Here is a 12,507-nt window from a genome sequence, read left to right as displayed (position 1 = left end):
CTGGACGCACTGAAGGGGACCAGCGCAGTTAACACGGGGCGCGTCTGTGTTCTGGAACCGCGGGCAGTCATGGACGTGCCCATGACCTAAGAGTGTCTATGCGGAGTTCGTTTATAGGCTACTTTATATTTTTCTGAATTTTCCAAATTTTCAATACAAATTAGAATAATTTCTTAAATAAAATGTTATTTTCACAATTCCTAAATCACTGCTGGGAACCTCACCAATAACCAAATAGGAAAAAAACAAAAAACAAAAAGCAAAAAACAAAACTACTTTACAATAAGTCAAATTATTACTTGTTAAAGATGTATCACGATTTGGGAAATGTATATATTTAGATGTAAAACTATTTAATTTCAAGTATATATTATTGCTAACACTTATGTATCATACTGTGATAGGCTTCTTTCGATGTGATTACCTACTTAATTCTTATCATCTTTACAGCACTCTCCACGGTAGAGTACATACACATATTGTCTTAAAACTCTAGAAAATAAGAATTAACTTTCTAATCAAACATTACATTTTAGGCCAAAATTTCACAGCTATAAATAAATATTCAAAATTCAAAACACCATTAACTATTTGGTATTTTCAGGGCTTTGGGTACAATAATTTCATCTTTTGATCTCAATTAGCATACACGTTTTGCGTTTTCTTTAAAAGTGTAGGAAATAAAACTGCCATACATGTCTAGGATGCCTTGTGCGGCCAAGGCCTGGCTGGGCTCCAGGGGCCTTCCATTGACTGCGAACTCCATTATGCACCCGACGAAATCGTGGCTTTCCACGTGTCCCCTCCTCTGAAGGACTGGATCTAGAGATCTGATGCCTCCGACTGTGACTCGATTTGGCTGAACATCAAGAGTCCTCCATTAAAAAAAAAAAAAAAAAAAGGCGTATTAGTTCCGGCACGAGAGATTTCAGCAGGATGCTTTGTTTAATGAAGAGTGAAGATCATTTTTTCTGGCATGTGTGATAACATGGTAAATTTGAGTGACAACGTTACCCGTTAATGCATGTCCACCAAGCAGGATTATTAGATATTTAAGGTATAAAAATAATAAAACTTATGCCAATGATATTTTCAGTTCGTCGGATGGGATGTATAAAACAATACTGAATTAGCAAGAAGGACCACACTATCAGAAAGAAGATAAAATTCAGCAGATAACATTTTTCCTTCACCACAGAGATAAGGAATGCTAATAAATTTATTAATCCGATGGATTATGTGTCACTATTTTCCGGTTTGTTGTATTTCTATTCAAAGCACCTATGTTTTACGGGGGATAATACTGTGTCTCAGTTTGAGGTGCTATTGAAAAAATCTCTGTCCGTAATTTTCGCATGCGACACAGAAAATATGCTTAAAAGAGGCGGGGCCCTTAGACTTGGGTCTCGTGCAATTACTTCATGAAGCTCTGCCATGAGTCCATGTTAGTCTTTCCTTTCTTTAGCATTATTCTCGTCTCTACCACTTCGTTTCATACCTTTTATTGCACATTTTGTATACTAATCATTAACTTTTTGTTTTACAGTACAAAAGCCCCTTTGGAGAGGATAAAATACTTTAAACTTATATATAACACTTAGCATAATACTACTACTTTCAATGTACAATTTCCTTTTTAATGTCAAGTGATGATAATGATCAAAGTGTTATTTTACTCACCAGTCGTCTGAAACCGCCACGTTGCTGACAGTGCAATACCCTGGCTCCTGGCTCTCGGGACAGGCGTCCACCGTCAGGGAGGCGGCCTGCAGGCCGAGAAAGAACGTTCACCCTGGGCTCTGCTGGCCCCGTGTCAGCCCCCGCTGCCCAGGGCTGGCGTCCACGTGGACGTGATCTCGAAGTTGCGATAAGCTTTTGATTTAGTGTATTATAATAAATACAACATTAAATTGTGGACACGTGTTTCTTTGGTATATCGAAAACTAAAACTGCGAAGTAATTACATGTAAGGGGTGGGAGGGTACTTTCGAAAACCTTCTCCAACTCCCTTGCTTTACAGATGAAAGAATGGAAGTGTCAGTAACATCTCTTAGAATATCATACTGTCGGTCTGGGACGGCTTCCTGGGTTTACAGTCTTAATCAGCCTGCTTATTCTACCATCCAGATAGTCTCACAAATGGAAAACAAAAACATTGGACTTCTGATTTTCAAATGTCTTTTCCAATAATATATCATGCATATATACAAAAGGATTCCGAAAGCACAACATAAATATGCTATTATAACAACCTATGAATATCATAATACCTCCATTAAAGATAAAATTTGAGATAATGTAAAGAAATCAATAAGATGCTATTTTCATTTATAAGAAACACAAATAGCATACTAAACATGCATAATCAGAATGCATTATCACATAGTCTTACACAGTAGAAACTCCCCCAATATTTAAATCACAACTAACAGTAGTTGTTTTTACGTCCTAAGAGATAGATTACCCCGAGACAAAAGGCTTCTGTCTGGTAGAATATATGAATGTTCCACATGATCGATAAACAAAGTCAACAAGTTATGGTCAAGAATATGACAGAAGGCAGAGCCTGTGTCGGGCAGTGGCCGCCAGGGCTGGCTGCGGTCCAGTTTAAGACCAAGGTCGTTGCACATCGATGTTATTCTGAGCCCTACAATGACGGTGCGATGCCCCTTTTTGCTCCCCAAGCTGATGCTGTAAGTTCTACAAATGACAAATCTTTGCATGTTTTGGTTGGTGAAATTATAAGCATGATATTCAGAGTGTGGCATTTCAGTCCATGGCCAGCGACTCACAGGAAGCGGCCTGACCTAAAATGCAGGGGGCCCAAGGGTGTCTCCCAGCGTGGACATCGAAGGCTGCCAAACTCCGAGCACCAGCGCCACCCACATGTATAGCAATGTCAACAGCCGACCCCTGACTCTCGCAGCGGGGTTGACCCCGTGCAGCTGCAGATGTGCATGTGACTTGTGACTCCTCCAAGACTTAGGCTGTCACTCAGTATCCACGCGGGATCAGTTCCAGGGCCCACTGCGCGCACCACACCCCGCGGGAGCTCCCGGCGTAAACGGCAGCAAACGGCGTGCCGCATCTACGCGGACCCCCGCCCCGGGGCAGAGCAGTGTGGTGTCCACCAAGGAAATCCACACACGGGTGGCCAGCGGGGCTGCCCAAGTATTAAGTTATAAGAATGTCATTCCAGGTCAACTTTAATAAAAGCAAAGCAAATGTAAGAAACAGCAAGTTAACCAAAATTACCTCTACTCACATGAAAAGGCATTTATCTGGTTTTCTGTCTTCCTGAATCAGGTCATTTTCATTATAAACAGAAATTATTCATTTCCTTAATATCCTAGTTCTATCAGTATTGCATGATTTTGAGGGATTGTCAATAAAATACATATATTTAGATGACAGATTTATAAAACTGCATCTTAAATATCTCGCATTTCAGAAATAATGAAGGGGATCATTTATAGTTATTGTGCATCAGATATTACTGGCTAAAATATTTTAAAAATATTTCTATCAGTTAATTATTATAACTTACAATGATTATAATCATTATAGCTTATAATGATTATAAACTCCATTATAATCATTATAGCTTATAATGATTATAAACTCCATACACAGAACTCTCATGCGCCATGTACATTTTTTCTTGCCACTTTATGATAAACACTAACATCTTTAGGAAACATCTACACTCTGCATTTAGTTTACTCTTTCCATAGTTAATAATTTTTTTCTAGTGATCTATAAAATTGAGTGACATTCAATCTCAAAAGCAATATTGGGTTTTCATGGTACAGCCTGCGTGGCTTGACTATTTGATTTAAGCAGAATTCCCTTTATTTCTAAAGTAAACGTTAACACATCTCTCTCTGTGTATACTATGCGAAGTATTCATCCATTCTAGAGATTCCTCAAGTGATCATGGAGTATCACATAAATACTTATGAATGCCTCAACTAGAAAAAACAGCTGAGACCACAGTATCTTATTTTGGTCAATCTTGATATTTAATATAGTTTTTTGATTTTCTAAAACCTTGGTGATACAACTGAAAAAGATACCTGAGGGCAAGTTTTACTTAAACAGCAGCTCATGTAGTTTAATCTTCAGAGTTCAACGCACCTTCTTTTACTGTTGAATTTTTCTACGTACGGCTGTAAACTGAGATGTTTCTATCCTCTCTATCCTCTCTACAAAGCTGAGAAGTTAATGATTTTGCCAGTTTGCAACAAAACCCTTTTGAACTGTAGAGAACAGATTCAAAATCCAGTCAGGGCCTTATTTTGGACATTTTCTGAAACAGGGAGACACTTTCCCTCTGACAGAATAATGCCAAGGAGTTTTCCACATTTGGCGTGACTCAAACCTGATGCCTGGGGCCACATACTACGAATTACTGTCTGTCCCTCAGGCATGCCTCACGCCACCTCTCTGCTCTCCCTCCTGCTCCCAAGCCTTGTTTGATAGAGTTGAATGCTCAGGAATTTTAGAGGGACCTTGGATGTCATCAGGTGAAATCGCCTACTCCCCAGGAGTCCGCTGACAACATCTTAGCCATCCAGTTATCTTACCCGCGCTCAGAGAACAGGGGTGAGGTGGTGCCTCCCGTCCCCCGTGAAGGTCACCTGTTAGCATGAGGAAATCACAGAGCCTTACCATTCCTGCTCTCCGGGCAATCACCGTGTGGAAATGTCCGTCTGACACCTTCTTCATGGTGGTGAGTTTATATGTACCGCTGCCTAAATTATAAGAGAATCTTAGTCTTTCTTCAGCAATTTCAAGGGCCAGAAATTCAGCCCGGTCTCCCGTCTGGTTGTCATAATTGTAAAGCAATAAAGCATGGCTTTTAATAGTTGCAAATTTGACGTAAATATAGTTGTTATTGGGATCCAAGCTGGGAAATTCCATGTACGATAACTCCTCAAATCCATAGCTGTTCAACTCGCAGTGTTTTCCAAAGACACCTGCAGATGGGAAAATCGACAGACACATAAGCTCCAGTGATGTTTTACTAAGTGACTTAAAGATATTTTTAAGTTACGATGATGAGTCACACTTAAAAAACATTTTTAATTACTCTCCAAAGAACACCATCTAAATTAAATTGAAATAGAATAAATTGATGATCCTAAGAATATGTAACAGAAATAATAAACTGATGCAACTGTTTTGGGGGGGGCCAATTAGGGAACATATCTAAGTATACTCCATTTCCAAAAATAAGATTTACTGGAATGGCATATGTCTCCAAAGATTTCTTTCCTGGACACCTTTCAAAATTAGTTTGTCAATCTTTTGAAAATTTTAATATGCTCTAATTTTCAAACAAGATACTTCCTTCATAATACATAATTCTTAAAAACAACTTTAATTCAATTGAAGACAGTAAATCTTGTTTTGACTTAAAAAAAAAAAATCAGCCCCTGTACTCATGCTGTTTTCAAGGGTCAGAAAATCAGGAAGGAAATAGCTGTCTTAGTTTTTATCTCCTTCTTGGTTCATGCCCACTTTGGGTATGATTTATACCAGGCTACTTGGAAGTAGTTTTCTATTTTTCCAAAATCCAGCATTCCCACTTGTTTGTGCTGGTTCTTTTTCAAACTTGAAAAATGAGTTTTATTGACGTTACAGTGCTACGCCAAAATTCTTTTCCCACAAATATTAGTAGACTGTAGCAAATGATTGGAAAATTAACCCATGCCAATACATCACAACTCTTATTAACTTGCAGAGGTTTCATTCCTTAATTTTGGCTGCACATCCCTTGTAAATGCGTTACATTTAGAGTCAGGAAATTGTTCAGCCAGAAGAACCAATGCCATCGTTTTACAGAATATGTAAAACTTGCCCAAGGCCACAGAACCATGGGGACGGAGCCAGTATTTGAGGCCAGATCAGCTAATTGTCTGTTTGGCTATGCCACATTTTATATCCAAATGCTCTTTAAATTGAAAGGGCCTAGAAGCTGGTATAAAATCATGGGTATTATCTTTTCTTTTTCTGTCAAAGCTGAGATACAATTCACTATAAATAAGTAGAAATATATCTAATTTATGTTCTCAGTGCTGGGAACCCGAGTGACACCTGAGGGGAATCTTTTAGTTCATTCTACTCTGTTGTGTACAAAAATCATGTGTGTACAAAAAAATTCTAACACCTTTTTTCCTCAAGAAAACACATCAGTCTGAATTGTGATTAGTTATGTTGATACTGTCTTCAAAAGCCTATCATGAAAACCGTGTGGTCAGTTACTAAATCCTTCTAATATAAGTGGCAGAATTCATGTAAAAAACAAAAGCAAAACAAAACAAAAATCATTTTGAATATTTTTTTAAAGATTTGAAAGAGAGACTGATGTCAAATAGTGCCTGAAAGATTTTTTATTTGACTGGCTCTAGGGTAAAAGGAAGGCATCTATGAATATCTGAGGGTAAATATCCTGAGGACACAGCATCAAATTCAATTATCTTGAGTTGATTATGTTTCTAGTAATGATCAAAGCTGTATGTTCAATGGGATTTCCATAATTAACTTTTAAGAATATTAAACCTTTGAGATTTTTTTTTGCTAAAATCTCCTGTGTGAAACATCCAGTATTTTTTTAATCTCTCGAGGCACAGTGAGATTACAATTGCTAGTCTGTAGTCAGACAGCTGGACGCTTCACACGCACGTCCGAGCTGCACTCACCAAACGGGCAGTGACAGTAGTACGGCCCCGGGCCGCTCCGGCAGGACCCGCCATTAAAGCAGGGGTTGCACTCGCAGTGATCGACTGGAGACTCGCACATCTTCCCTGAAAAGCATCAAGCTCAATTTTAAAATTCGTACGCATAAGTATATTAACGCCATCACTGCATAACCATAAATAGAAATCTACCCTGAAAGATTATATCTCAAAGAAATATGAGAACATTTTACCTGACATGAGGAAAACAGAGTATTATCATTTTAATGTTTGGAAAATAATTTACATATCCATTTGAGAGGAACTACTGTTTTCAGGGAAATCACAAGTGGTGAATATATTTAAATGTCTTCACTAAATTTATCTTCTCTTTTCAATGCCACTTCGTTTATTGCATTTCATAACTGAAGAGTTGAAACTTTTAAAGTAGAATTTTCACTGTAGAGATTTACTTGACTCAGATTTGTTAAAGGTAAGAATCACTGTCATGCAGCGTAACTGTAAAACTACGATCCTTTCACTCTCAAGAAATAGCCCTTAACGTGTGCACACACACTGGCTGTGAAGCAGAATAACACGTAAGAAAATACATCAAACACATTTTCAAATACTTACCAAGGTTTATTCTCAACTATGGACTATGTACACTTTGTCTTTTTTTCTGAAACAATAAGATCTAACCAGCATAGTTTTCAGTCTATAAAGATTTTTCTCATACCTCATCTTGGTTAAGTTAAATCAACTATTATTGACCGAGTGCCTATTATGAACCAGGCATTTTAGGAGACTGAGATGTGACAGGCAGGTGTCTTAACACAGCGCTTTCACTTTAATGATGCTCTCAGCAGGAAACATTTACATTTCACGGACGGAGAAGAAGAGGTCATTGGAAGCAAATATCTGGCTTAAGAAATTAGAAAACTATGACACGGACCAATGTAGACCATATCTAGGTGTCACAAAGTTATAGTTAATCACTTGGTAGGCAAAATTTGGTTGCTGTTAATGGTGTTTTTTTTTTCCTTATATAAACTTAAATGTGTTTTAATTCCTGTTAATTACTATTTAATAAAGTAACATACTTATTATCAGATATGTATTATATATAATTAATGAAATAATCTAATTCTGAGAAACACTGTGAAGTCAGTGAGTTCTTAATTTCCTTCGATTGACAGGAGGGCTTAATTATTTATTTCATTAAATAGAGTCTGTTTTTGTTAAGCTATTTTCTACTTCCTGGCATGATTGCGCTAATACTTTTATAAAATGTCTTATGAAAACATGTAAATTTTATGTGCACAACTAGACTTAATGTTAAGCATCGATAATCCATAGCATCATAACTATGCTTAAAACATAGTCAAAATTTTCGTTTAATTTAGTTCTGTTTTCGTGGCTTGATTATGTAGCCACAATTGTTCTGGTTTGAAATTACGAGTGTGAGTCAGACCTCATGACACTGCTAACAAACATGCTTCTCTACATTACTGGGTTATAAACACAACATTTTTTCCTTTATAAATAAAACTGGGAACCTTCCCACAAGGGAAAAGCTAACGATTTCAGAATACTTTTCTATCCTAAGGGGAAACAATGAAATAAACAAGTTACCAATTTGAAGTCACGGAAATTACGTTTCAGGGATTGTACCCATGTGTTACGTTTGACAAACACGTAGGACTTTACAGAAACCCTCTGTGAAATCACCCCCGATAGGTGCTGCATCCTAGAAGGACCCTCTCACAGGCTGCCTTCCAGCCAGATTTGTGACAGATTTTTCTAAAGAAGGAAGCTTTTTTTTTTTTTCTTAATAGAGTATCAGTGTTGCCCAACAGAGAATAAATAAGACCTATACTTACTGGCTATACTTTCGATTATTTATTTGCCATGAGGAAAAGTCACAACTTACTTCTACAATTTTCTTCCACTACAAGAGCAATCATAATTGTCCCGCATGCTACTGGACTAAGTAAGGTTTCATTTTCTGTGTTTGAAAATTTAGAGTTGTGTTGAAAGTAGCATGTATTAAATTCATAGATTATTATACTTTATAAATATTATCAGTGTAACTTTTAAATTGTGAAAACATGTGAGTGCGTTATGAAATTACAGACTTCACTTTGCAAAGACTGGAAATGGGGGAGCAAAGGTTAACCAAGGGAGGGGACATTGTCAGGTGTGCTTTACTCAATGAGTAAGAGGATAAAAAATTCAAGTCGCTGACCCTGTAAACCTCAGCTACATCCTTTTTGGACTCTGTTTGGGGAGACCAACGTTTTAAATGCTGATTTAGGTAACAAAAGAAATGTAAGGTTTGTGGGGGTGGATTATATAAATTCATTGTCTCATTCACCCCTTACAAAATGAGATTTTGAACAACTATCTGAGTTTAATTTAAATGTAAACTAAAGGCTATTTCAGTTCATCCAAAGTGGTGGGTGGAAAGAAACTCTAAAATAAATGAGATTTATTCATGCATTTAAACATTCAGTGACTATGGAAATGTCAGAAGAAGCTACAAACTATGAAAATATTAATTTGCAAATGAATTTCTTTTAAAAGGTAAAATAAATTCTCGATAGAATCTGGTTCTTTCACTATACAATATAAATAGACATCAGGAAAAGAAAAAAATTCAACTTTTCAGTTAACATTTTAACTTAAAAGTTTGCTTTCTTCTTTTTCCTCAGTAGATAATTATCAAAAAGGTAAGAAATTACTTAGGTAGGAGTCAAATAAATGAATTCATTGTTGAATTTAGGGAAACAGTAGTCTTATTTGTTGGTATTAGAATATGTAAATTATTTACCATCCAAAGATTCTGTTAGTACTCCAATTAATGAGTATTATTTTTTACTATTAGTGAATTTCAAAGAGGCTGCCATACTAGAAATTGAGATTCAAAGATACAGTTTGAAAAGTCAATATTGCGATTTAAATTATGAAAAGAGCCTTTTGTGTTTCTTTCATGTGAGAGGAAGATGTCATAATTCTACTGATGAATCCAAAGAAAGCCTTCCAACGCGTGTTTCTCAGGTGGGGAATGCGCACTCTGCCACCGACCACAAGTCAGCAACAGGTTCTGTGGGTGCCTGCCCACTCCAGGTCCAGCGTCACGGGCACAGAGGTTATCAGAGACTGTGTTCTGATGTGCTTCTGGTGAAAACATTAGATGTTGGAGCACCCTGAAACAAAGCGTTGGATCCCTAACACAATGCTGCAAGTCAGTCAACACTACTTGTCAGTGCCTTGAAGCGTGGGAGAAACTGACAGGACTTGCGCAAAGGAAAGCGTCTCCGGAACTCAGCCTTTTTGCTGTTAAGAGATGTTAACTGTCATGGCAGCTGTATAGGAGGATGAACTGATCTCACTGCTTTGGCTTCATCAATTGACTGTGTTAATATGTATTATTTATCACAGGCAGGAGGAGCTGTGTGTGCTTCAGGAAGTGTAAGAATGGGAACTGCTCACAAAGAAAATGAACGCATAATAGGTGGCCACAGAATTGCCAGGGTTCCCGCAGTTTACTGAAGAAACTGAGTATCTAGCTTCATGTACTGAAGTGTTGAAAATAAAATGAATCCATGGTGATCACGTGCGGTCTTTGCAACAGGATGTATACTGGAGTTTGACTCATTCTGATGGCACATTTTAATGCTGGATTATGTAGAGCTGAGGTAAGGTTATTCTCACGCTATGAGGATACGATGACTTCTGATGTTCTATAGTCTATACAGGCATCAATTTAATGTCTTAGATCATATATACATTAGGTCACCACAAGTATTCTTTTTTCATTTCTTATGCATAGAGAAGGGAGACTGTGCAACTACCAAGCCTGTTTTCTATCTAAATCAATATTAAATCGATATAATTTCATAATACATATAAGCTATTTATTCTGAATAATTATGCATATAAGCATTTTTATCATGTTAGCAAAAAGTAGCTGTTTTTTTTTTTTGCACACTATGTAAAATGATTCCTCTTATTGTAAACAGCACTATGAAGATTGCTCATCGAAATGTCCTCATCAAATAGCATTATTTTTTTTCATATAAAAATAAAGCAAAATGTCATGTTTACATACAGGCTGCTGGTCAGAAAAGCTAAAGGACAAAAAGTTTTACCTTTGAATTTTAAAAGATGTACAAACACAGTCTCAACGAGATTACAGATGATTGTATATGACATACATAATATCTATCAAAAGCTTACCACTACATGCTTATTTTCTGCAGAAGAAGCATTTAAGCTACTCGAAATCTGTTTTTAACACTTTAATAGGTCAACATGTCACTTAAGGTAAACTGTCTAATTCCACTCCTGGAAATAAAATCAAAACGAGAATTAAACCTTTTATCCTTTCTCAGATGAGCCACTCACTCCTCTGCATGCCACGGAAAACGTCATTCCGTAGCTATTCACTACATTTTGTTTATATGCGTTGGTTTCCTGGTAACATGGTCATTGATGACATTGTTACATGACCTGTGATTTAAAAGAATAACTCAGCTACTACTCTCGTCTTCATGAATGCGAACGTTTGCCAAGTTTCTCAGTAAGTTACTGTGCACAACCTGTATGTAACTTTCTATGTTTGGGGAAAAGTCCTATTTATGCTGTCAAGTGACATAAGAGTGACGGATGACAAACCTCACCCCCTTGAAACTCCAGGACTTAACTTGAGAGCACAGGGAAGCTTCGCCGCATGGACACCAACCCCTGGGGGTGCTCTGACAGCCACACCTACGATGCACCCAAATGTGTGAGAGTGGGTGGGAAAGGCTGAAGGGGCCGTGGGCGGATCCTGTTCCCAGAGACTCGGACTCAGGGGTAAGCTCCAGCCCCTGCTGGTTTACACAGTCCTGTCCTCCTAGGAAGGACAGATGCTCAGCATGCTACAAACCAATACCCAAGAGAGAGCAGAAGACTCCACGTGGGTTCTGGTTAGTGCTCTGTTATGTGCGACAAATTTTCACTTGCCTAGGAAAAGAAATACTGGGTTCGTAGTTACGAAGTTGCTGTTTTCCTCCCGGATCCCCTGAATTTAAGGCATGAACAATATGGAAGATACTTTCTTTTGATTAACTGAGGAATACTGCAAATGATGTAATTTCCAGTATTATTATACTTTGTGAAAAACTAGAAATTTCTCAAATGTCCTATAATTAAACTATAGGAAAATATTCTTAATAATGAAACTTGAAGTGATTATAACAATATGAAGTCCCTACTATATTTTTTTAATTTCCTTTTGATTTTTTTCTAATAACGAAGAAAAAGAGATGAAAAATACAAGTTATACAAATTCGTTCTCTCCAAATCACTCAGTCATTCAAAAATACCCTTATTCCCTATTTATTATGGGACCCTACTGTCGCGAGTTTGAAAATAAACTGTGTGTGTGTGTGTGTGTGTGTGTGTGTATAAAATCTTCCTGAGTCAGGTTACCTGATATATATATGTATGGAATGAATAAATGAATGAATGAATGAATGAATGGAATAAACTGGTGGCAATATAATAACTATATCCCTTCATATGTTTTCATTGTAGTTCCATAATTTCCATTTTCGTCCTTGCCTCCTTGGGGGGGTGGGGGAGAGAGAGAAAAGGGGGAAGGGAGAGAGATATGGGGATAGTGATTGAGAATTATTTTAAGCAGAATTGAAGAAAATATCACAGTTCCAATTTGTAATACTACAAATTTCTTAAATATTGGAAAAAAAATTGCAGGTGAAAGTCCACAAAAGTAAATAGAGTATGAAAATGTAGGTGCTTTGAAATAATTCTGATGATT

The 12,507-nt window shown here is 37.2% G+C and overlaps 1 protein-coding gene across 1 annotated transcript in view; it reads right to left on the bottom strand.

The window, feature by feature from the left end:
* The window catches only part of FAT4 (FAT atypical cadherin 4), a 129,538-nt gene that overhangs the window by 13,227 nt on the left and 103,804 nt on the right, over positions 1–12,507 (bottom strand). Inside the window, exons 10-13 of the mRNA XM_016160221.2 lie at positions 6,705–6,809; positions 4,672–4,979; positions 1,681–1,766; positions 696–875 (exon numbers count right to left, since the gene is read on the bottom strand). Of these exons, the coding sequence (XP_016015707.2) occupies positions 696–875; positions 1,681–1,766; positions 4,672–4,979; positions 6,705–6,809 (679 nt within the window). The remainder of the gene's footprint in view (positions 1–695; positions 876–1,680; positions 1,767–4,671; positions 4,980–6,704; positions 6,810–12,507) is intronic.

The sequence above is a fragment of the Rousettus aegyptiacus genome, unplaced genomic scaffold (assembly GCF_014176215.1).
Source record: "Rousettus aegyptiacus isolate mRouAeg1 unplaced genomic scaffold, mRouAeg1.p scaffold_m13_p_16, whole genome shotgun sequence".
NCBI lineage: Eukaryota > Metazoa > Chordata > Mammalia > Chiroptera > Pteropodidae > Rousettus > Rousettus aegyptiacus.
Note: the sequence above shows the minus strand (reverse complement) of the source record. Positions and strands in the feature narration are given on the sequence as shown.